General features: G+C 43.0%; 1 protein-coding gene across 1 annotated transcript; it reads right to left on the bottom strand.

The window, feature by feature from the left end:
- Window positions 1-184: 184 nt before the first annotated feature.
- Window positions 185-22995, bottom strand: ST3GAL1 (ST3 beta-galactoside alpha-2,3-sialyltransferase 1). The gene is made up of 6 exons (XM_010223929.2): window positions 22499-22995; window positions 13420-13616; window positions 10479-10658; window positions 4696-4741; window positions 2627-2746; window positions 185-934 (listed from the first exon to the last, which is right to left on the bottom strand). Exons 1-6 carry the CDS (start codon window positions 22808-22810, stop codon window positions 761-763), a joined length of 1029 nt encoding a protein of 342 aa, XP_010222231.2. The 5' UTR covers window positions 22811-22995; the 3' UTR covers window positions 185-760.
- Between the last annotated feature and the right edge of the window lie 3170 nt (window positions 22996-26165).

Below are 26165 nucleotides of genomic sequence, written 5' to 3'. Positions count from 1 at the left end.
CAAACAAGTAGCTAAAAAGGCCTTTTTTTCTTTTTTGCTGGAATTTTCAGTATTGTTTTCTCCTCTCATTATGGCTGTATAGGAAGCAATATTAAATAATACATGATCAGAGAGGATTCAATTCATATTTCCAGATCCTATCAATGCTGATTGATCATATCAATGATCAAGACTGAGACATTGGAAGGAAGAGTTACTACTCCAAACAACATCATCACATTCTTGCCTAATACAGCATGAACCCAGAAGTAAGTGAGAAAACTGAAGAGATGGTTCAAAAAGAAGATCAACAGCAGAAGTGAAATCATTTCTTTGAGGTAATCCTTACTATGATGTTCACAGCTACCCTAGTGGGTATCAGATCGCAGAAGGTATTTTTCTTCAAAAATTTCCTGTTTTACTCAAGGAAAGAATGGACACACAAATAGCAGTTCCTGTGTCCAAGTTTCCTTCAATTCTAACAGGCGGATTTTTCGTCAGTAATTCAGGAAATAAGATGTAGAGCCTAAGCAGTGATTCTGCATACCATTTATCCCCAGAACTGACTGGGAGGTCCCAGCTATCTGTAGAAGGAAATCAGGTGCAGCCATGAACCCTGTCTTCGGACGAGCTCCATGCAGTGACCACTGCGGCAGTGAGACACACCAAATCCACCACCGATTCAGACACTTAAACCTGGTTGGCTTCCAGATCTTCTTCACTAAATTCTGTCCTGCTGCATGCTGGAAATTGCAGCCCCCATTTCTCCCCACGGTAAACATCATCTGCCCTTAAAAAAATTTATTTTTTCAATGGAGGCAAGAGTCAAAGTAATATTGAACTCAAAATCCCCATCATGGACACCTGTTTTCCGGAAAGCCCCTGCCGAAGGGTTGTTTTCCCAGTAGTGATGCCAGTGTCCTCTGCTGTCTGCTCCAAAACCATACACATTCACCTAGGAAGTGAGAGAGAATTATTGTTATGGTTTGAAGAAATGCTGGAGAAACTCTCAGTTTATCCACAGCCAGCAGAACCTCAGTGGTGGGTCAAACTGTTCCACTCCACTTGGTGATGCAACCACACAGTAATGAGGTCAGGCCTGCCCAAGGGGCACCTTAAGCCATCCTGAGATCATCATCAAGTCTCCATACCTGGACCCAGACAGCAGAGGAAGTTTCCATCCACGACCTCTCTTTACAGGGAACACATGGTCCTGTCACCTATGGATGATGTCTGACCTCAGAAGGTCAGCATCGTAGGAAGATGATCTCCTCTTCCATGGATTATGGCCATAAAGAGTGAAAATATATTTCTCTTGCTCCTAGTTTTCAAAATAACAGCCTATGTGGAGCCACTTTTAGGTGCTTAATTACATGACATCTACAGTCACTTCCATGAGATCCAGAGGCAGAGGAGTACTATGCTCTTTCTGTGGATACACACCCATAGCCTCTCCTCTCCCAGCTGTTCATTCATCAATGGCTAGGCCTGTCTCTTCAAGTGATAAAAGCCAGAATACCTCAGCTGACTTTATTTAAAGGCTGCACCTGGATGGGTAATGGAGCACCCAACCCATCCACACCTGGGCCCACTCAAGCACAAACTGGCTTTAAATTATTTTTGGTAGTGTCAAAGCCTTTCTCCCTGCCTGCTCGCCAGAAACAAGGCAACACCCAGGCTGCCCTTTCTGTCTTCCTTAACTGTGGCAATTTCTGCCAGCATAATTTGGAGTTTTACCACTGGCATGGTGCCATCACCTCTCCACCCAATCTAGGCCATGATAACAAAACCTCTCTGCAGTCAGCAGAGCTGTCTCCAGGACAGGAATTTTGCCAGCATAATGAATTTATCCTCATTGCTAACAGGCTTTTATAGAGCTGACCTGGCCTTATGCTAACTAGCTAAGGCTGATCACCTAGGAGCACCTCACATCCCTGAACCTGGGAACTTCTTCAAGTAACTCCTGCAGTGGAAGGTTTACCATAACCTGCTGTATAAACTAAAAGGAACTTGAAAATGGGCCATAAACATTTCCAAATAGAGTTGTTAACCAATGTTCTTCAGGTGGGATTAAGTTTAAGGGTTTGTTACCCTGATGGAAATTATCCAGATGGATTGGGCACTCTCCAGAGAAGGATGTTGCTCCCCCAATATGTTACGGATGGGTTGGTGTGGTTTGTTGAATCAGTCCCTCAGTTCCACTGACTTTATTGATACCAGCTCAACACAACTGCCCAGATATAAATGTCATTTGAGATGCCCTGAGGTATTCAAAACATCTACCCAAGGCGGGAAGATGTCACACAGGACCAAGAGACCCATAGCCTCCTGGCCAGGCATCTGAAGGCAGATGGCAAGCTCAGGGAAATAGCTAGATATCTTAATACCAAAGTAATTCTACCCTTTATATTTAATTTTATTTATCTGAAATATATCTGAAGTGCTACTGGCAAAGAATGAATCACTGATTACTAGGCACATCTGCACGTTACTGAGATCTCTGCAAGCTGGCTTAAGAAGCAAATGGCAGAGAACATGGATCTGTGCCAATAAAGAGTAAACGAGTGACCTGGGCACAACCCTGGTATCCCAGCAATAAACATATCTTGCTGTGTTATCTAGGTATTCAAGCCCAGCCTGTCTTTACCTCATCGCATACGTGGAGTGCAAATATTAGCGACAGAAGGCCTGTGGAAGGGTATCTTCCATGACGCTGCAGCCAGTTTTCATAGACATACTTGATAAAAGCTGGGTTATAAATCAGGATCTAGGAAAAAAGTAAAGAAATGAGTTCATTAATACAATGCCTTGGGGAAGTAAAACAAAACAAAACAGTAACAGTTAATCCCTAAAGGACACCAGGATAATAGTGAGGAGACAGGAATGATAGCTATTCCCTGAGAGCAGGTGCAAGGGAAATGTAAAATCACAGTTAAATGTATTCAGAAACATTTCCCATGTGAAAATACACATAATTACTCCTCCTTAAGACTATGATACTCTTTGATACTCTTCCTGCTTACATTGGTGTGAATCCTGTGTGATCCCTATTGAAATCAAGGAGTATGAGGTGGCACAAGTGAGAATAAAAATAGGAATTCATTTTTAACTGCTTCTGTGAAAAGCAGCAGCCCGAACTGTCGCTCTGCATCCTGCTGCAACAAGGGTGGGCTATAGGGAGCCTGAGGCCTTGGGAAAGAAGTGTAAAATGACAAAGTTAGATTTGGGTGAGAATGCAGGAGCAATATCCCAGCCATATCTTGGTTTCTCTGTAGGGACAGGTCTAGAGGAACCTGGAGTTCAGGTATGAGGTATATCAGGTTGTATCAGCTGCACTTTTCTTTCCCAAGCACATTCTTCTTCAAGATATTATTTTCTGCAAGATATACATTTCATCTGATTATCTTGTGGGGAAAGTACAGGACCATGAACAATGAACCCAATAACTGGCGGGAATTCCAGGTTTCAGGCCCCTTTCCTGCACCAGGCAAGGAGAGGCTTTGCTGCTCCACGCTGCGTCTGTCATTAGAGTGGCAGCGTATCAGCACTGCCTGGCTAGCTGCAGGGCTTTCCTTTCTATGAAGTCAGAGGTTAATTGCTGATATTGTATCTGCGTGTCATCGCTTCTCATGGGGCCATTTGCGCTGCACAGCGTGGGATGAAGTACGAGTGGGCTGGCCTGGTTGGGATGCTGCTCCATGCTGCTGGCTATATCTTAGGCTGGTGCTAGCGGTTAAATGGCGACAAGAGGGCAACAAGATGTGCTGGAGGGCATCTCACAGGGTTTGGTTAATGTGGGTTAATGTGTCCCTCACAACAGGTAGGAACCAGACAAGTGATTATTTTGCATCCCATAGAAGCCCGTAAGAGAGGTGTAGGAGTATTAAGTGATACTAGTTGAAAGGTCTCATGTGAAGTCTTTGGCAAAGCCTGGCCATCAGAGTGATGGCCACATGCCTTGAGATCAGCAAATGCAGCTTTCAGGCATGTATTTACAAACAGGCTGCAATTTTAGCAATCAGGGAGCTAGCTACCTGCTATTTGTTGAATGTCCCACGTTCCTAGCATGGGAGACCATCAATGCTTTTAGAACAAAACAGTACCAGGAACCAGACTGTCAAACGCAGCAAAGACTTGGCTTAATCCAAACCCCAGGATTGTTCAGTTTGGTGCACACAGTTGTACATTTGTGGGCAATGAGCCTTCTCCAAGAGTCACTGAAACCATCACAAGCTTCCACTTGAAAATACATGTCTTTCTAATAGTTCAGTGCTCACTTAGCTCCTGACTGTAAGAAAGCAACCCAAGAGCAAGAAGCATGCTTGGAGTTATTTTTAAAGTATCTCCAAAACCTTTCCACAGCTCAAAATATCAGTACATCCCAGTGGCTGCAACATTGAGCAGCGAGCACTGCTAGGCAGCAGAGCGCCTGCTCTCTCCTGTAGAGGTACACGAGGGAGAAATTCAACTTTCAGCAATAACATAGTTACAGGAGCCACTTCTTTCCAGCCTCAGCTATTTAGTGGCAGACTTATGGCTGGAGTGGCACACCAGGAAATAAACTTTAGTATAGCTAAGCCTTGTCAAGAATGTGTGTGTTTTTGTTTGCCTTTCTCATGAATGTGAAAGGCTCCCCTGGATGCTTGCAGTCTCCCGAAGAGGCAAAAGATTTACAGCTGGATCAGCAGAGCAAATTACCAGACCTGCATGGCTCACCTTTTCTTTTTTGACTTTGATTTTCCTTGGAACTGGAACATATGTGCTGTTAAAAGGACACAATGAAACAAAACAAAACCACTTGGATTAGTGAAAGCGCAACATATTATCATTTTCAAGTTTTTCAAAAAGCATTTTTCATGTTGAATAATATTCCCAAATGACTAGAAAGCCCTGCATCAGATAATTTGTTGTAAAATGTGACTGCAATTATATAATGAGATGATAAAATGAGCTTTCACTGAGGCAAAGTTTATACAGAGATGTTACTTTTTTAATTTTAAGGGTAATTATTGACAGTAGGACATTATGACTTTAGTTGGTAATATATTATGCAGTCAATATCACACAGAGCCCAAGACTCTAATTCTGAGACCATCAGTTGCAGTAAGTCTGCTATTTGCACTTAAAAACAGGAACGGCTTTCCATTAAATTCCATGTCAGAAAAACCGTTTCCCACCAGAGGGAGACTTTTCCCCTTTCAATACTTGTGGTTGACACATGATTTTCAGAGTAGGTGGTAGCAGAGCTCATGATTTCCGTGCTCGTGTGAAACCACTGCATGCCCAGTCCATGGCCCCTCACCAGCAAGCCGTGCCCTCCCGTCAAGCCTGGTGGGAAGCAGAAGGTTGCCAGCAGTTCCTACCAAGACAAACCTTATGACTGGGTTGAAATCACGAGCCACATCTTACAAACAAAAAGGCTGTTCTCTGTCACGTCCCATGCACAATGCACGCTGGCATTGCATGGCTGGTCACATGTGTAGTGTTTGGAAACCACCCTGACTTTGTTTCAAGTACAAAAATACCGGTGACCTGGCCTATGTCCCCACACATATTCTGCAAGCTCTCTAGACAGGTCTTTAATTCATACAGGCAACCAGCAGAGCCTTACATTAGTTCAATCTAAATATTTAAGCTCAATTTTTGGTACTAAGAAGGATCCTATCATTAAGATTTAATACACTCCAAAACAGCGGTGATCCAGCACTGTTCTTGTTTCCCCTAAGCCTCCCTGAAAATACAATCCCTGCTCTGGGCTGGGCGGCGTGGGAAAGGTGACGGGGTATCCCAGTCGCCAGAATATGACATGGGGCACACGCTAGGGTGGGCAGCACTAATGGGAAAGGGGGACAAACAGGGACCACCTGCGGACCTCTCCATTTGCCCTCAGCAAATCTGCCCTTGCAACTGCTTCCCATGCGTGACCTTGGGTAGCAAAGTTGGCAGAAGCAGGCTTGGTGATTCCATATTCTTCTTGTGCTTATGAAGACAAAAGTGTTTTTTCTTTTTCTTTTTTTCTTTTTTTTTTCCTGGCAGAATCCTATCACTACCTTAAAAATAAACAGCTGATCTCTTTGAAAAAGGAGGAAATATTTACTGGAAGAGGAAAAAGAAAGGAATACTTTATTGCCGACTAGCCAGGTGCAGTAGAAAACCAGTGAGAATTATATGCAATGTTAAAGATAGTATTTATAGATAGCTCTAATCCAACAAAGAAAGTTTTGTGGCTTTGGTCAGATGATATGTTAGTCATTTTAATCCTTTTCTTTTCCCCAAAGCAATACCCAAATCCGGCTGTTGCTTAGTTGTTGGATTTCGTACAACTGTACAAGACGTACTGGCGTATTGCTTAAGGCCAAATGGAGAGCTACAACATTACGGTCATATAAAACCTGGCATGCAGAGCAGCCAGCGAGCTAGCACCATACTGGTGTGACACAAGGAGTGAAGCCTGCGATGAAGGTGGCTGCAGGTGGATTTCATATAATGTGGGAAACGTCTCCAGTGAGTCACTTGGCAGGGCTCTAGCAAAGTCTGCCAAATCACTGGCCGTTTTGCCGAGGACATTATGGTACCCTTAACCAAGGACAAACATATGAAGCACTTTAAGGAAGACAAAAACTGCTCTTTGGCAAAACAAGTGGCAATATATATTTTTTGTTTTTTCCACTACAGTGCTTCCTAGCAGACTTGCAGAATCTCCCTGCCATGGCAACTAGATTGAATATACGAGTGATGATGGCTTGGAGTTTTTTTCTCCAGACTTTCCTCAGGAATTTCCTGGGACAATGCTCCAAAGAGTCACATTGAAATGGGAGATCCCCCCAACCAAATGGGAGATGCCTCTGATGGGTTTTGATTTTGATTCCTCCTCTCCTTTACAAACGTATACAGCAATTTCCTTATATATTGTGCATGTCATTGTGTTTCCTTAATGCATACTCATTGGTTTAGTCTATTAGTCAAAAATCATGTTAAATGTATTGTTATGATTAGTGTCCCTATGATTTTTTGTTTTTATTACTCCAACATGAGCCAGCTTACTAATTATGCAATTTCTCTGCTTTGAATTTAGCAGAAATCTTAAAATACTAATATTTATTCCAGTCAAATACTTATACAATGCTTTAGAACAGATATTCATCAAAACCATGTGATAGCATGTAATTGCAAATACAAACCCTATATCTTATTAAACAAAAATGTCTTCCCTGTGTGTGCTGATCTCTGCTCTTGTGATTGCCTTGTAGGCAACTGGTTGTGTCTTCTAGCTGGACTAAGGGCTTGCTCAGCTTTCCTGCTGCAACCTGCTTGCACCAACTTCTAAAGCCAAGTGCTCATAAAACATAGCAAACCGCTTTGCACAGAAGAGTGACAGTGACCAAAACAAGAATGGGTGGTCCTGGCGGAAGGATCCCTCTGTGGCTCTTCTATCCACCATGTGTAGAAGGCCATGCTGTGGGCACTGTGAGATGCCTTTGAAAGGCTGTGGTGGTTGGAGTGGGCTTGGGGCACTGATGTGACATGAAAGGAGGATCACTTGCATCATCATGCATTAAGTGGCACAGGAGCTTGCATGCAAGAGCTCTGCACCCCTGAAAGTGTGACCCTTCCAGCCATGTTGCATCTCTTTAATATGCAGCCAGAAACTACCTGAAAGGAGGCTGTAGTAAGGTGTAGGGACATGATGTTGAAGGCCTTATGGTTGGACTCAATGATCTTGATGGTCTTTTCCTGGCATAATGATTCTATGATTCTATGATTTGAAGTGATTCCTGCTGCTTTCAGCTGGTTGTAAATGTTTGCTGGGATGATGGTGTTTTCAAAGCATTGTAATACATGGAAACTATCAATTAATTGCCAGCAGCAAATAACTGATTCCTCGCTCAACGCTCCTTGTTAACGAAGCAGATTAAGGAATCCCATTATGTTCTCCGGCAATCAGAATAAAGCTGCTGCTGAAGGGACAACCTCTTCACATGGGGCAGAAGCTCAAGTAACTCTAGAGACTCAACTCACTGATTTGCCAAAGACATAGCAAGGAGCTTGATTCAAAGCCCGATAAAGCAGCCAGGAGCTTCCCATGAATTTAGTTAGGTTTTGGAGCCAGGCTTAAGGGCAGAGTTTCTCAGCCACTTTTATCAATAGAGCTTGCCAAAGAAAAAGCGTAAACCTTGCAAAAAAGGTCAGTGATATTTTTTTAGCTGATTTTCTAAGTAAGTGGACTGATTTTTCTGTGTTTTAAACTTGCCTGAAGATGGATTTCTTAAGATAAGTGGATGTACCAAGTGCTGGTGCCAAAAAAAAAGAAAAGGCAATAAAAAGAATCTAAAACATATTTATTGCAGTTTAAGAGAATCTTAATATGCTAAGACTTGAAAAGGATCTAAAGTGTTTTTGCAAACAGAAGAAGGAATAAAAGACCATCGTTTGTCCCATCAGAATTAAAAATGTGAAGCAAGTCTAATCACCAGATCATAGGGACATATTTTTGCAAGCTTTTAGTCTTCTGGGACTTTGAAATTAGGGGGAAAAAAAAAAAGTTGAAATGTTTTGAAATACTCTCCTCTGAAATAAAATAGTCTGATATGCTTTTGCTTTATACGAATAGCAGGAAGTAGGGTGCTCCTGAGCAGTCCCACAAGGTCATGGCAGATGATAACTTCATATAGAGTACAAATGTCGAAAAATTTCATTCTCTGAATTAGGGAAAGCCAGCTCAGAGGAAGGGAGAGAATCTGCTAGTGGGTGTCCAGAAGAAACAGCACTTGAATTAGAAATAGGACCAAAACACAAGTGCTGCCAAAAATGTATTAGCAGGACAGCGTTTTGTCCCAAAGCACTCATAAAGAAGAAATGGGGAATTAAGTATCAGTGTGTCCCATTATTGCCAGGTAAAATGTGACAAACTGAGGCTAAGGTACACAAAAGGCACATGAAGCAAGGATAGGCACATGCTACCCCTCGCAGCCGCTCACTTATCACTCCAGGCAGCAGCTCTCTCCACTGCCGGGGAGGACAACCCAAGTCCATGGCTTTCACCTGGCTCAGCTCAGGCTAGCGCAGAGACCATGGAAAGAATAGGAAAAAAGGAAGAGGAAAAAGTCAACAGTGCAGCCCTCCATTTGTCATTTGACTGCCCTCACATTCCCTCACTTTCTCCCCACTGATTTCCTTTATTTCAGGAAAAAGAAATCTTGTTTTCTCAGCAATCTGCGCCAAAGCTTTGAGCAAACATATGGAATGCTGTTTATGATGTTTCCTCTAAGCAGGCATGGTCCCTCTGCCCTCTTTCTTCAGGGGCAAACCACGCTGGCCTGGCTCCCTCCCTCCCATGCTCCTCCATCGCAAGGTCCCAGGAGGAGACCCTGCTTTTCCCAGGAAAGGTGGAGACAGTGCTGCTCCTCCTGCATCTGGACCCCTGGGAAGGATCCAAATAACACAGGCAATGCTTACAAGTGCTTCATCTTCCCTCTCTCCTCCTCTCTGCTGTGACTTACCCTGAATGCTCCCTTGGTCACTCATTCCTCAAGCTGGCCGTTAGCCACAGACCTAATCCAGCTCCATCTCCAAAGGACGTTTCCCCCTGTACATTTAAGCTCTGATATGGGTTGGTGCCAGAGCACCTGAATGAAAGACCATTTCCAAGCAGGAAATTAAAATAATACAAGATGGATAACTCCAATGCTGGCTTTGCTCTCTGAAGCAGGCAGAAGGGTAGGGATGAGAGGCTAAGCCTGACAGGGAGAAGAAAAAGGCTTTGAAGGGGCTCTCCAGCCTGAGAGCAATTCTCACGTTAATGCCTTCCTTTTATTAGCACTGCATCCAGCAAGAAAAGTAATACCTCAGCACAGAGCGAGCTCTCTAGTAGATGGGCATAGCTCTAGCCAGAGAGACACTGCAAGTGTGAAGCCCTCAGACACCTTCTGAAGGGATAAATGTTTCACCAGCATCCTTGTTTTGCCATCAGGAAAGATGAACCACCGTCCTATCCTACAGGGTCAAAGTGCTGAGGTCCTTTTCCTGCCTCAGCTTTCACTGTCTCAGGAGAGCAACCCTAGTACCCCTCTCTGCCTCCAGTCATCTTCTGCAAATAGGATAACATATGTTGGAAGACTTCTCGTACACGACTCAGAGTGTCTTGAGCGGGATAATCTGGGTGTCTAAAATTGCCCTCGAACCCATCAAACTACTGATTTTGCTAATGGTTTTCTGCTGGCTACAGGCATACTAACTTCACCTACTTTATTTTGTGAGATTTTGTGGGGCCAAAGAAGAGCTGGATTTGGATCCCCACCTCAAACACTTGTACCTTAACATCAAACTGTTCCTAGAAAGCGAATTTTCAGGTAAAATTCTGCTTTGAGAGGGTTTGTAAAACTCCCTTAGCCTTTCTCAGAAGCTGGGATTAGCCTGGGGTGGACTTTTCTTCTGTGGTCATGTGAGATGCATGGACTGTCAGCCCTTCTGCCAGCCCACTGCAGGCTGCCGTTACTCACAAGTTGATGGTGCCGGTGGTGAGAGCAGTGACAACCCAGCGCAGGTCCAGGGTTTTGAAGGGGATCACAATCATGCTCACATTTTCTGCCAACTCTTTGTAGCTCTCGGGGTAAACAAAGTGGTGAGTGGTCTTGCTGCCAACATCTGATTCAAAGCCAGCAGTTGGGGCACGATTCATTCTATGGCCAAAAAAAAAAAGGGAGGGATTGAGAAAGCAGAAGAGAAATTAGGTAGGAAGAATGTGTTGCTTGAGGTGGCAGGAAAAAACTACCTTGGTTAAGGAGAGTGCTATAGGCAGACTTGTCAGGGTGTAGAGGTCCTCAAGCAGGCCTAAATGACCATCACCATAGAGTGTGAATGAAAACTAGGCTTTACCATGGGATTCCTCCAACTTAGTGAGAAAGTTTGCAAAGAAAGTGTTTCTCTGAGCAAGTCCTTGGGTCACTTTGGTAGCTGGTCAATAGAGACTGGCTCTACAGGGACATGATTCTTTTATCCTGAAATTGCTTCACCTAGTAGGTAGAAAAATAGTACCCCGCAGTTCATCAACTAGACCTCCTGCAATTTCATTCTCACCCTGTCTGTGCAGATGTATTTCAATGACTAGGTAATAAACAGCCTCATGTGCGATGAGAAACAGTAAACATTCCTTACAGCCCTTCCATGAAAAGGCACCAAAGCCATGGTGACAAGCACATGCTCTGGCACTGATGCTTTATTTACTCATGGCTTACTTTATAATATGCCCCCCCAAATTGATAAATCTACCAAGGAAATGAGAAGTCACTCCTAAATCAGTTCCACAGTCTGCTTTTATGTCAACTAGATCCAGCAGAATGGTCTTTCAGCAATGCTAGGGTCAATGCAGGAAGATCTGCTCAGGGCTCCACCAAAATGTGTCGGCCACTGGAGAAACCATCAAACTGGCTCTGAGCAAAACAGGGTTTCTCAGCAATCCAGTGGTCTCCTGCAGAGATACTAGCTCAGGTCCCAGCAGAAGCGTGGGGAGTTCAAGGAAGGATACAGTTGTTGAGACGAGGAGAAACATCACATATTGCCAGACAATATGCAAGCTACTGATAACAAAGGAGGTAGTATCTCCTGGCTACAATATCGCACTGCTCCCCCAAGTGAATTTAATTTTCCTCCCTAAAGGGTAATTATTAGCCTGCCACCCTGCAAGGACTTTTTATTGAGTTAGCTTTTTCTCTGACATCTTCAGAGATCTGCATTGTTCAGTGTAGAAATACTCTAAAGGGCATAGTATTCACTATGTTGTTGTCTTGAGATTAGTCAGCCTATGGTAAAAAAACGAAGGGCATCACCTAATTTGTGAAGACAAAAAGACAAAGGCGACATCTTAGTTACAGCCTCACTCCCTGCCCTCGGGTCTGTACCTTCCCCACCCTTGGCACGGCAGCACGGCATGGTGGAAAGCATTGTGCACCCATAGTCTGAGCAGAAAGACTGTGAGTTACTTCAGTCATGCAAATGGGTGGTTAAATAAATAAAACTAGTCTGAAATGTTGTGTTTGCAACAGAAGATATCACCTCTGACTCCCTGGCTCTTACCACGCTTGGCTGCACTGCCAAAGCACAAGGAAGTAAACTTAAGGTCATGAAAGACTTTGTTGTTAGAGTAACAGGCAGGAGGGTCACCTTCTTCTGCACAAGCTTCCGCAGTAAAACTTAAAAATCTCGTGCCGTCTCTTCAGACCTAGCTTGAGTGGAGAAAGCTCAAAAGATTGCTAAACTAGTGATCAGAGAAAGATCTGATTGCAAATCAAATTTGGAACAGGGATTTCTCCCTGTTCAAGGATGCATGGCTGTGGCAAGGGTAAGGCCATTGAACTGAAACAAACATCTGAGTGTGTTGCTCTTAATTTACCATTCAAAAAATATCCTTTTAATCTAGTGAGACTTTTCTGCACGAGTCCTGAAGTTTAGACAAGGCAGGTAAAGCACAGATGTTCTTCAGCTGCCTTCCTTACAATTTGCAGCATTAATGTACGAGGCTGCCCTCTTCGTGTGAGTGCAGGAGCCTTCGTGCCGAGAGCTGCAGCAGCCCAGGCGGATCTAAGAGCGTGTCGGCTGCCTCTGCTTTTGGAGATGTACCTTTGGCCACAGGTAGGGAAGCAACCGATGGGGACAACTCCTTAAATTAGTTCAGTGTGAACATTCAGGTGTCACCTAAAGCCACCCCGGAAGCTCAGTGGCAAATGGGGCTTAACCATTCAGTTAGAGATGATTTTTTTTTGACTCACTGTCAATTTCCATGGACAGGTTGTTGCTGAAGTTTATCAAATCGCTTCTGACACGACAATCGCAGATACTGTGTTTTCAGTATCAGTCCTTCCCTTTCGGATTATCTGGCCTGTTCCAAATCACTCCCTGAGTTTTGCTGTACAACTATGGTGTGAAACCTGGCAAATGCTGGCTACGGGGTAAAGTTCCTCTGACAGCTTTGCAAAGATAGATTTATTTGACCCAGACATATTGGGTGCCCTCGGTGTGCTTAGCTCTGCCTAAATGAACCCCATCTTGTGATTTCAGTGGGACAAAATATCTCCCCTTCATTGCCCTAAGAAGCAATGAAGCAGTTATAGCCTTTATAAAATTGCTGCAGCCATCCAACTGTCTCCTCATTTCTCCCCTATTTCAAAACCCACCTGGATGTGACCCTGTGCAACATGCTTTAGATGTCCCTGCTTGAACAAGGGGGTTGAACTAGATGATCTCTAGAGGTCCCTTCCAACTTCAACCATTCTGTGATTCTGTGATCTAGAAGTCTCTTCTAACTCATGCTTACCTCCCCGGTGCTTAGACTGGACCTAAGTACCAAATTTCACTAATAGATAGCCCCTAAAATCTTGTGTGCTCACTTGTCCCTCCAAAATACTGACGTTTCTTAAACAACGTGGGCTGGCGGTACATACTTACCTGAGCACAAAGTCATTGGAGTCAATGTCGTGGCCGTACTGAGACTGCCGAAGGTTGCCAGAGTTTCCCACAACAGCGCATCGCCTGCAGGCGAAGATGTCTCGTTCCTGCAGTGGATCCCCATCCCCAGGAATGATCCCAAACAATTCCTTGAGAGTGTCATTGATATTCTTAGGACCTTTCTCTCTTTGCAATCTCTGTTGGGAAGAAAAGTCAGTCTAGATTACCAAAACAGATTTTGCATGAGCAAAATGTAACTCAATGGTCTCCTCAAAGGCCATCCTTGCGCATTTAACTGCGGGCACTGCATCTCCAGTGATATGTGTTACAAGGCTTCATGATGGTAATAGCAGTGTGAAGAAAGGAAGTGGGAGACTTTTAATACTATTTCTGTTTTCTCAGACTCTCTCACCCCTTCATTTTCTATGGTGGAAAAGATCACACATTCTCCCCAAGCAAAGGAACCTAGCCAAACAGATATTCTTCTGGTTCCTAAAAGCCTAATTCAACCCTAATATAACCTGCTAGGACATATGTAAGATTTTTCTTTACCCTCATAGAAAGGGCAGAAAAGTATCAGGGAAATGGATGGAGCACTGAAGAAGGGCAGAGCAGGCTGAAGTAGCCACATACCCTCTTCCTACAACTCTTGGTGAATGTCAGAAGTCAGAGATCTCATTGCTGCTGTTCTGGGCCATGGAGAAACCAGCTGCTAGTGGAACAGGAACCTGCAGTAGAGTGGAGTTGCCCTGAGAGTTGGAGAACTACAACTCTCTAAAATATTATCCAGGATGAAGAAAACCACCCTGGACCTGGGTCATTGTGCCTGTTGCCATGGAGGGAAACTCTTTTGTAGAAGCTCTGTGGTGCATGGTGGGAACAATGGTTGGATTTGGAAGGTGCCAAGCGGAGAGGCAGGTGATGGCGAGGCACTCCCTTCCTGTGGCTCTGCTCTCCGAGGGCTCCTACGTGGTTTCGGAGTGCTGGCGAGCTCACAACAACATTGCCCATTCTTCTTGGAGCTGTTTGCTTGCAAGCAGACAATCCCAAAGGGAGATCGGCTTTTGATGCAACAACTGCCAAAAGTCTCTGCACTAAGCATAGGGCAAAGAGGGACAGGGAGGGAGGGAACAAGGAAGAATCCCTTTTCCCATGACTCCCAACACCCCTGGGGGATCTGGCTTTGGTTTCTGATGCACTTGTCTCACCTGCACCAGTCTGTTAGTTTGCCCTGCTGTTTCTCTTTCTCACTCACGCAAACACACACAAGCACTAACAGATGTTTCCCTGTATATTTTGTTTGCTTGCTTGATTAGAAAAATACTATGCTGCCTCTTTGCAGCCCCATGTGAAGCAACCATGCTTGCACTGAATTGAACAGGTCTGTGGAGTACAAGACAACACTGAAGCCAAGGACTGAGAACAAAGAAGCTGAAGAAAGGCTGCATACAAAGACCTAATCTTCCTGCTAATCCTTGCTAACCTATATGCTTACGCACAGCCTCCATAAGATGGTCTTGTATTTAACAAAATCACAAAACCGTCTCTGGGATCAAGTTATTAAGCAGCTTTTATTATTTGGGTTCTTCCTTCCTCCACAAGAGCTAACATCAAACGCCACTAGAAACAAGATCTGGAGCATGGGTGACCCCACAGCTCTCAGTCGATTGGGCCAGCACTGAGCACTGCCACCAATCGATCGTGGTCACACCAAGGTAATCACTGCGTTCTTCTGTGGCAGTTACATTAAAAAAGAGCAAGTCACTCCTTTCCTTAATTTCCTTCCTCTCACCTACTCTGAGGGCAACACAGCAGAAAAGCCAGATCGAGGAACCAAATGGTTGTGTTTGTATCAAGAATCAATTAAGATACCCTGATAAGCACGGCCAACATTAGTACAAAGGTTGGCCACCCATTTCAGTTGGGGAAATAGGAGTTTGAGAGATTAGAGTGTGGGCTGGGGAGCTTGACGTGGTACTCCTGGCACCAGCAAAAAGAGTAGCAACTTGAAATACAAAGTTCAGCAGGGCAAAATTCTCGTCACAAGTATCTTCTCTGCCATGTGTGGTCTTTGTACCTCAGTTTCCACCATAAAGGTATGTCAGTATTCAGTGAAGGGCTCAATTACTTCAGTTGAAAAGATTATCTTCTTCTAAGTTTGCGTGTGGAATGCAAGTATGCTTGCATATCTAAGCCCTGGAGAATTCTTTATAAATCCAACTTACCCATCTTATTTTCAGAACTAACTGGAATATATGAAGAATAGTTAAGGTTAGAAGACCTAATGCTGCAGCCTTCAAAATAAATGGAGACGTTCATACATGTCACAGGCTGTAGGATCAGGCTTATAATTCAGAAAATCCCAAGCTTTTTCAAAAATAAACTTGAGTTATCTGGACACATACATGTACATGCACATGCTCTTTCCATAAAGTTTAACAGATTTTAACTGTCTTTATATATATATATATATATATATATTTGCAAATATATGTATGAAAGAAGTACCAAACACAGCCCAAGACATTTTAAAGAAAAGAATTGGTTTAGAAAAGATAAATCTATTCTTGGACTGATTCTCCCTGAGAAAAAATCAGATGAAGTTAATTTTCAGAACTTCTAAGATACTGAGCACCTCCTTTGAGGTAAAATTGCTTTCTCAACCATAATAATAATAATATCATTATGAGAAAGAAACCAGAGTATTTCCCCATTTCTTTTTGATGAATTAAAATGGTAAGAAGCATTGCCCTGGACTGTCACCTCCATTTACAGAGAACTGGGATCTGAATTTTCTCTCTGTTGTACTGTTACTAATATGGAGTAAACCAAGCTTATCAAACTGCCATCAGGGAGAAAAGAGGACGCCACTTCCCTGGGATCACAGAACAGTGGACATCATTGCATACACTAGAAACTCCCTCAAAGACCTTGAATAGGATGGGGATATTACTGTGCTAAAACTAAAGTACTAAAGTACTAAAGTAAGTAAGTAAGTAAGTAAGTACTAAAGTAAGTACTAAGTACTAAAGTACTAAATGTGCACACAATAAGAAACCAGTCCCTAACTCATTTATTAAAAGTGCTTTGTTTCCACTTCCTCCATGGTTATCTGATTGGACAGCACTTCCCAAGCTTAACCTTCAATGAAACCCAATTAATATTTAAAATTTCTGCAGAGCAGAGCAGAGCTGGCAAAGAGGATGGCTAAGTCCAAAGCAGATAACTTTTACAACTGTAGACTCAATGTGCTGCCAGCTCCTTATTGCACAATGTTTATTGACACCTTTAAAAAGTTCATTTTGATAAGTGTCACAATTACACGTCAATTCTTTTTCCCACACTATTTTTCTACTTTTTTTTAATAAAGTGGCAATTTGATTATTATCATTATTATTTTTGAATGCACAAATCAATGAGACGCATGGTGCAGCATACGTCGACAGCGTGCCATGTGGTGGGGATATGCACGCATATGTGCTCGGCGCCCAGCTCTTTCCATTGCACTGTTAAAAGGAAAAAAAGACATGAATCAAGACCAGGGGGAATTTCCTAATCATCCCAAGGGAAGATAAACTGTCCTCTCCTCTCAACCCTACAAATAACTCACACATTTCACTTCACATCTAGAGCTCTACCAGAGCCACAACTGATTTTCTATTCTGCTCTTTAGCTGCATTGTTATTGACAGCTATTTTGGCATCTTCTTGATAAAAAAAGAGAGAGAGAGAGAAAAAAAAAATGAGTTTTTTCATTTCCATTCCTTATGTCTGGGCAGATTCCTGAGGAAAAGCTTCCTGCTCCTTCTCATACCACAGTGCATGCACATATACCAAGAGTGACCAGGGACCTCGTGATTTTTTTGCTTTTATAAACTCTTTGGAATGCTTTCTAGGATTGTCACATCACCAGTGATCGCCAAGAAATCGTAACCCTCACATGCCTAATGAGTATCACAAGGGGAGCCTGCAGAATTTATAAATTCAGCCAACACTGCCCGAAATGAATTGCTTGGAGTGGCAAGGAAACAGCTAATGATGAGAAGGAAAGCTCTCCAGTCAGCTTCTTATTAATAAAACATAAACCCCCAAATTCCCAGTTGCTAGCATGTGGACATCATCCTGCTTGGTGGCTGCCAAACATTGGCATGGGCACCAGGGCACCGGGACGGGCTTTGAATGGGGTGCCCTTATGCAACACGGCCCATGCAGCCTTGAGGAGCTTACAAACTAAATATAAAAAACTGGTGGAAGCAGATACATTGGCACAGCTTATTCATGTCTTTCCTACTCTTTTTTTTTTTTTTTTTTTTTTTGGTGGGGGGGTGGTTTTAAAAGATAAAGAGGAAATAAAGCCCCATGAGGCTCTCTCGCGCAGCGACTAATTGCATCAGGGGAGCAGCTCTGAGGAATTAGTGTTTGTGCAGCCCTTCCCTGCTAGAAAACATTGTACAAAGATTAATCCTAGCTGCAGTCTGGCGGGGCAAACCCAGGTAATCTCTGTTTTGCAGGCTGAAGGAGACGTTAGAGGGAAAACATCAATTTTAAAAAAGCCTCCTTGGCCTGGAAAGGATGACACTGTTATTGTGATATTTAATGGCCTGCAATTACTCCAAAGCGGAGAGATTAAGGTGAGAAATATAGTGACTTCCAGGTATTTAGGTTGGCTTTGTTTTACGATTTGTGCCTGTTAAATAACACATCTTCTCAAACATGAGCATAATGTCCACATATTATGCAAATAACATGCAATAATATGCATAGGGCAAACGGTGTGATTTGTAAATCATACCGCTGACTGTTGCTGGTTCCCATTCTCACTTATATGGGTGACACAGGCCAACTCCAGGCTGTCCTGCCTGCTCTGCCTGCCCGTATGGCCAGCTCCAGGATGCCTGCAGCTTGTTAGAGAACTTAGGGGCTATCTGGGCTTGGGCCACCTCCAAACCCACCCGCTCATACCAAAGACAGTAGGCTGGGCTAAAGGGTAGTGCAGGATCATGTGTTCATTCTCAGACTATCCAAGGCATGTCCATGTGATGGACAAGTGAAGGGTAGTGCAGGTTCAGGTGGTCTTTCTCAGGATGTCCAAAGCCTGTCCAAGTGTTATTGGCCCCCAGGGATAAGTTGTACTGACACTCAGGCGAGGGGCAGGGACCTTATTTGGGCTCTCTCGGTACTACCTTCCTGAAGGGAACATGCTCTCTCCAAAGAGCTGGGAAGAAAACTGTTGTTTTTCCTTCAAGAATAAAGAGAATCCTTCAAGAGAGCATCCCAGAGCTAGAGAAAATTTCTTGTGATCAAAGTACTTGGGCAAAGTATTTGCAACAAGCATTCAAAAGGAATGACTCATGTCCCAAACGGCCACGACAATGTCTTAAAAATAAGAGTACTTTTTATGACTTCCCTAATGCCTGCATTGGGCATGCCATTTTATGTGCTGTCTGGTTATCAAATCTCTAAGCTATGTATTATATTTTTTCCCACAACTATGAAGACTAAATAAGGACTAAAAGGTCTCCAAGACCACAAGGACTAAAAACTAACATAAAATTAACAGGATGAGAGATTATCAAATAATCATATGACACCAAGAGCTGGACCCTCAAAAGCCAAACCCTCAAGTATGATAAGACTGAAGACAAAAATTGTTATGATGTGGTGGCTTATGAACAATGTGCTTCAGATAAGATTTTACTTATCAAAGTTTTAATCCATCAACTTCAATGGAGTTATTTTGGAATTAGAAGTGCAAACTTTAATCTTTTTTTTTTTTAATGTTTACTGACCACCAAAATCAAAGCAACTTAGAACAAACCAAGAAAACTATAAATGAATGCTACGCAGTGTTACAACACACAGTTCTTCTACTGTTTCCTTATATACAGGTTACTGGATTTGGTGGACGTGTCCATAGCATTCGTGTTGTGGGACAACAGTTAACGAAACTGCAGGTGAGTCAGCCCAGGGAGATGAGAGAGAAAACACAAACAGAAAAGAATTGCATCACATACCATAAAGTGCCAACTTCCAGAACACTGAGACTTTCACAGTCCTTGAATGTGAGATGTAGGAAGACAGACAGGCAGAAACAGAGATAGTGAAAACAGAGAGACAAGGAAAAGGAGAATGAGGGGGAGAATGAGGAGAAGAAGGAGAAGGAGAGAAAGGGGTGAGGATGAGTGAGAGGAGAGGAAAGAAGAGGAGAAAGAAAGGCAGGAAAGAGGGAAGGAAGGAGAAAGAGCAAAAGAAGAGAGAAAGAAAGAAAGGAAGAGATGAAAAAAGAGAAGGAAATAGAGAAAGAGAAGGAAGGAAAGGAAGGAAGGAAGGAAAGATGAAAGGAAGGGAAGAAGGGAAGAAGAGAGAGAGGAAGGAAGGCAATAGGAAAGCAAGCCAGCTCAATATGGTCTACCTCATTATAACTGAGAAGAGGAAGCCACAAAAACACAGAGCAACCACAGGGGTGTAACTAGGAGGAGAATCTCAACCATTAGGTGTTACCTGAATAAAGTACTATCCGGCTAGTTTATTTGCTGGGCAGATTTAAGCAGAGAAGTAAGTAAATAGCTCTCTTTGCTTCTGTGAACAAGGACAACAAGCAGACCAAGCCTTGCCCATCTGCAGTCTACCTAGCGAAGGAAGACCTGCAGCATGCTTCCGAAAAAACTAATTTATAGCCAGTAGGGTCTGGGCCTTCTCATCTATTTTATCTACTTTTCCACACAAAAGGCCATGTCCTACCATGCTGTAAGGGCTTAAAGCAGATCTATTTTCTCCAAACATACTATGAAGTGGTTGGTCAGCAACCTGAATGGTCAGTTCCAAGTGGGTGAGTCTATGGCCTCCCTTTAGACCCAAGTAATGCTTCTTCTCAAAGACCTGGCCTTGGCTTCTGGAGTTGCTCATCACTTCCGTAGGAGGGGAGGGATGAGTGTTTGGGATTACTGGGCATAATCCTTGCATGAGCCTTATTCCCACATACAGGAAAAAAGTTAATGAGCACTGAGAGCAAGACCAGGTTGGTGAAGGGCCTCTGCCTGCATTCAGTCCAACCACATCACATGGGTCCCCTCGATACGAAAGTCGGAGGGCTGCAATAAATAGCTCTGATGCAGCCATGGGAGTCTCATAATGAAACTTCCACGCTGCCTTAAACCAGCTCCTGCAAACTAGCGTGCAGTCTTTCCTTCCCCAAAATGAAATGGAAGCAACAGCTACCAAACTCAGATCCCCTCAGGGCTTCATCTCTTAAGCACAAATATAGCCAAAAAAAAAAAAAAGTCAGAAAATATTGAACTGATAGAACAAATGACAGTAAGTGACATGAGGAAACTTTCAGCTACTACTAATAAAAATTTCAGGGTCACTTAGGACAAAAATAAAAATGAACAAGCTCCAGTAGAGCAAAAAGTGGGTGCAGTGAGGATGCTCCTGAGAGTTATTTACTGTAGAAACTGTAATGACTGATTTTAAGGTCATGCAGAGCCACATGCATTTCACTAGAATTAAGTTACAACAAGGAGTTGAGGCTACCTAATGCCTCAAGTTACCCTGAATTGTCTTTCAGAAGAGAAGGGGCAACTTTTCCATTTACAGCAAATCAGGGCAAATATTTTTGATGAGTAGCTGATTTCCCATACACATTGCAGTTCTGGGGGGCACTGAAATACTGCACACATGCTGCATGAAGGTGAATTCTGTCCGGAAAGGAAAAAAGGTGTAGAAAGGTTAGAAGATTTATTTGTTCCACCTGAGGAAGAAAAACTCCTTTGATTTTCTTTCTTTCTTTTTTTTTTTTTCTGAAATAGTGTATTCTCTTTGAATTTGACCTGGATTTAAAAGATGAATGAAAACACTAAAAATAGATTTAGGGTTATACAGCCTGAGAAGTAACTGACAGCTTTAATATATATTATATATACATATATATACATATATATATATATATATATATATAAAAGATATATTGCAGCTGTGCTGGAAATTTTGTTTTTCACTCAGCTGAAAAAGAAACTACCCTGACCCTCAAAATAAAAGCTGTTTTGGGTTGATCTGAATTGAACTTTTTTTTTTTTTTCAGTTGCACCACAAGCAGGATAATCTGAAATCCAGGCTTCCCTATTGAAAGTTGCCTGATATTTTTTTAAACACTTTTGAGCAATAAGTTTAAATCAAAATTCAGTCTGAGGGCTGAAGTCTGCAGATTTAAGCTCTGCTTCTCCTTGTGGAACAAGCCTTCAGGGGAGACCTCCCTTTGTCACAGACCATAGAGAAGCATCTGAATGTGGCAAGAACTAAAATAAAAACAAAAATCTCCAAACAAACCACAGCAATTGGAAATACGAGTCAGGGTCAATGGGAAGTTAAAAGAATCCAACAGTTGGAATATGTGAGACTAATAGCAAAAAAGTGGGTTTTGTTATAAAAGTGGATACCAGGGAGGCTGCAAGCACTGAAAGTGGAGTCAGCCAGTGGCTCTTTTTTGCTAGTGGATGCAAATATTCACCCAACACTTGATACCTCTTCCAAAACCTGATGCCACCAGTCCTCAGCAATGCACTCCTGTAATACCCGACTCGAGCATGCCACAGACCTGCTTTCCAGCATCAGCCAGGACTGGGAGACCATGCTTAGCTTGCACATGTGGAGCTGATCGTTCTGGGTTTAATCCTGCTAATTATTTACATTTCTTGTAGCAGGGAGAGCCCCAGGTGAATTACACGCTCCACAGCCCTTGCTTTCTTAGCTGTTTGGACAGCACACATCCCTTTTTCACCTTTTGAAGCGAAATAAGAAGGGTTTCAAATTTTAATCTTTTAAGCAGGAGGGAGAAATAAAAAGAAAAGCCATAGCGACATTTCCAAATTCTTGATTTGCTTCCTTGGTCTCCCAGGAACTTTTTTGGGCTTTTTGAACCTTTTTGTAGATCTCAATTGCTCATATGCTCAACAGCAGCAAGAATATCCACTCTCCTCCACCTCTGCCTACTCTCTCAGCAGAGACTGTGGTTTTTTGGGCGGAAACTATATCTCAGAGCTCTCCCTGGGAGCATCGTGCTGAGGTCACACTCATGCACTTACCAGCCACCACCTGTAGCTATCTTCTGGGATCAATGCATCCCGTGAGGTCAGGAAAGGTTGCATAGTTTGGTTAAACCTCTGATCAAACCAGAGGGAATGTCCTCGTTCCGAAATACATGTGCTGCAGCTGCATGGTCTTCTGGGGTATTTGATGAGTTTCCTGAATTGCTCAGAGAACTGCATGATGATGTGCTTAAGGTCCCAGGTGGTCATGGTCACCTGATGCTTGTAGTTGAGCAGGAACGACGTTATCGTGATGAGCAGAAAGGCAAACGTAAACATTTTCACGTTCCTTTTCCTTACGGCAACCATCTTTCTGGCCCTGGTTCTGCTGTCCCAGCTGCCAAAAGACAACGTAGGATCCAAAGTAAGGCAAAAAGGAAATGTTGCTGGGCTTTCGGGAATGCTGGCCTGTTAGCACCAAGGACTTAGGCTCAACGTACCCATCCTCAAACCCCTGTCTATGGGGGAAGAAGTTTCGTTTTCCCCAGGTGGGCTTAAAAAAAGGCAAAACTGAGTGTTTTCTTTCACCTTTTTAATGGTGGTTCCAAAATGCTTTCAGCTTTCCATGAACTGCAGCTAATCTTGTCCACAGAGGGTTCAGTGAAAACTCATCCTTTTTCTTCCACAGTCCAGAAGATTTAGAGGTGGCCAATACCAAGATTCAAAATCAGGTTTTCCACATGGGACCAAGACAAATTAAAGAAACCAGATTGTGGAAAGAACAGATTTGTTTGTTTCTGTTTTGTTTTCCAGAAAGTTTGTTTGCAGAGGATTAGATCATCCCGGCATATACCTTCCATCAGACAGAGATGCTTTGATGTTCACCGAAGCCAAGGAGAGTAGTTTCCAGCCTGTAAACACATATGAACAAAAAAGAGGAAAGAAAAAAGAAGTCAGAAAGTTTTCTGCATTTCACAGTTTGCTTTCCATGCTTTTCTCTCCTCATGGCAGAACTTCTCACCACCCAAGAGCCTTCAGAACAGAAGCAGCTGCAGTTTCTGCTGTGGGATTTGCATAGCAAGAAATTTCACAGCAAGATTTCCAAAAGGGCAGAGCATTGACCTGTGGACATGGAGTCCCCGTGTATTGAATTAGCTGCAGCTTTATGGCCGTATTTGAATTACAGTTTGCAGCCGTTTCAATGGCAGTGAGTCAGCTTATTCCCTTAGGCTGACCTTGATAACCACAAAATACAGAACGCATTCATAACTCAAACTAGCTGAACAAAAACAGCAGTGGGCAAAAGGAGGGAGGAGGGAGGAGGGGAGGAAGAGAAATCGCTTCTTTTCCCTTCCTCTCGCAATGGGTTTATTGATTAGGGATCACAGCTGGATTGGTGAGGCAGAAAATGGCAAGCAAGAACGGCTCATGAGCTCAGGGAAAACTGTGGAAGATGAAGCATAAATGCCATTTGTTGGGATGGATTATGGCTATTTCCCATATTGCTGCCCAAGAAGGGTAGGTAAGGTGAGCCTTCCATCTCAAAGAGGTCCCATGGGATGCTGAGCTGGGCAGAGACTACGAGTGCTGCTGTGCTTGGACCAGAGGTGGGCAGCAAGACCAGCAGGGATTTAAACAAGCCAACAAGTTTCTTAAAGCTGAAAAGTGCACTGTTTTCCTATGACAGAGCAATTGTGGGAAGAAAAGACACTGCTGTTTATTCTTATTATTTTTTAATTGAGAATTTTCTTCAGAAAACTGAAGAGCCATTGCTTCAATTACACTGTTATTTAAAAATAAAGACACACACCAGTAGTTCCAGTGGATTTGCATCTCTAGTGAAAAACACATATGCCAAAACACATGTGGTTTCCCGAAAAAATAAAAAAACCCAGCACACGAAGTCTCCTCCACAGGCCTTTCCAGAAGCTCCAGGTGATCCGCAAGGAGCTACCGCAGGTCGCACCACGTTTCAAAGGGACTTGCTGTGGCGTCTTAGAGATAGCCAGAGAATGGTCCTGAGCACATTGCCCTTGCTAATGGGGATGCAGTCACAATCCTAAACAAAAATACAGCCTCTAAACCCCCAAAATGATGCCAGTTCCCCAAAGCAGAGTGCCTATTTATAGGATGGGTAATTTAAGAGTTGTGATGCTGGCGCGTTGACCACTCCTACTGCTAATGCCAAGCCAGTTCACTTCTTGTAAACATTAAGTCTTGTTCTTTTGCTGTTTTTTAAGTGCTGAAGGATGAGAATTAAATAGCTTTTTACAGGAAAGCCTATAAAATGAGTATTGTTTATATAAGAATGTTTTTCAGGCCTCCAAGATAAACACAAGCTTCAATGGATTTTTTTTTTAATTGAGGTCAAACATATATTTAGAATTTGGGGGAAAAAAAAAAGAAAAAAAAAGTATTGTTTACACAGTGCAGTGTAGTGTCTCCAAACTCCTAATCATACCTGCTTTTATAGCACATGATGGCAAGGTGAGAAACCAGAACTCCCATGGCCTTTTCCCATTGCGTAAACATCCACAAGATACTCTCTTTTAATTCTTGCTATTTACAGTTTCCTATGTTCATTTTGCTACAGACACTGATGATAAATATATATATATATATATGTATATATTTATCCTGACAGAACATTTTTGGGTATTATAAATAAAATTGAGGTCTGGGGGCACAGGCGTGTCAAAATGAACAGAAAATGCTTTCATTGAGTCCAATGCACCTTGGACCAGGCTTGTTCTTTTCTGACTTAACCACCAGCTAAGCCCAAGGTAAGTGTCTCTGTTTTCCCTCTTGCAGCCCTCCTTGGTTGGTGCCAGCAGCCCGACTTTGGAGAGTTTGCTTTGGCTGGTGACACATCTGCACTCCAAAGCACTGGCACAGCTGATCACAACCCTTATCAATATGCCCTTTATCAGTACAAACAAGTCAGGCCACATTGGGCTCAGATACATGAGTAATTTATGGGGACTTAAGGCATTAGACTTAAATGACTTGCCACTACTCAGATGAGCTAGAGGGTTAAGCAGAGTTTAAATACATTGAGTTCGCTGTGGCCAGCTCAGTTGAGGCAAGAAACAGGTTAAATGACCTGAAGGGATTGGATGCTGAAGGTCTTATCTCCAGCCTGGATTTCACCTCCTGCCTTTTCACTTCCTTCTCCTTCCCACCTACACCTTGCCCCTGGGAAGGGGATCTCCATAATGTGCTAGGGTAGCTTTTTTACTTCTGCTGCCAACTTGTAGTATCCAGTGACATGCAATGCAAGTAAAATGTAAAATCACATTTCCCAGGCAAGAATATAGAAGGAGAGTTCTTCTGCGCCATGCCCTGGGGGTAGAAATGGTTCCAATGTGATTATATGGTCATAAAGGCGAGCAGGCTCTAGTCTTTTGTCTACATTTTAGGAACTGAAATAAAAAATCCCAAGATCAATCCGTTGTGATTGATTGTCTTCATTGTCTTCTCACACATACGAGAGAAGGAACAGAAAGACTTTTTTTTCTTTTCAGGGTAGACCTTTACTGTATTATGAACTCAAAATTTGAAGAATGTCTTTGGACTCAGACCAGTTACACAATTAACAGACAAAGATGAAACTGCACCAGTTCAATGGAGTAATATAAACACATTCTTCATACCTTCAGGAAATAAACCATTTGACAAATTCATTCAAAAATGCAACGTCTTACTGAGCCACGGTAGTGGTGGG

This window comes from Tinamus guttatus, unplaced genomic scaffold, assembly GCF_059628265.1.
Source record: "Tinamus guttatus ecotype Peru unplaced genomic scaffold, ASM5962826v1 Tinamus_guttatus_pri_ptg000038l, whole genome shotgun sequence".
NCBI lineage: Eukaryota > Metazoa > Chordata > Aves > Tinamiformes > Tinamidae > Tinamus > Tinamus guttatus.
This window is presented reverse-complemented; position numbering and strand designations above follow the sequence as displayed.

Excerpts from the sequence above, each read along its gene's own strand:
- ST3GAL1 (XM_010223929.2), bottom strand. The coding sequence starts at position 22,810 with ATGGTTGCCGTAAGGAAAAGGAACGTGAAAATGTTTACGTTTGCCTTT. Across the intron at positions 13,617-22,498 it reads ATAGCTACAGGTGGTGGCTG|AGATTGCAAAGAGAGAAAGG; the intron begins GTAAGTGCATGA and ends TCTTCCCAACAG. Across the intron at positions 935-2,626 it reads CACTCCACGTATGCGATGAG|GTGAATGTGTATGGTTTTGG; the intron begins GTAAAGACAGGC and ends CTCACTTCCTAG.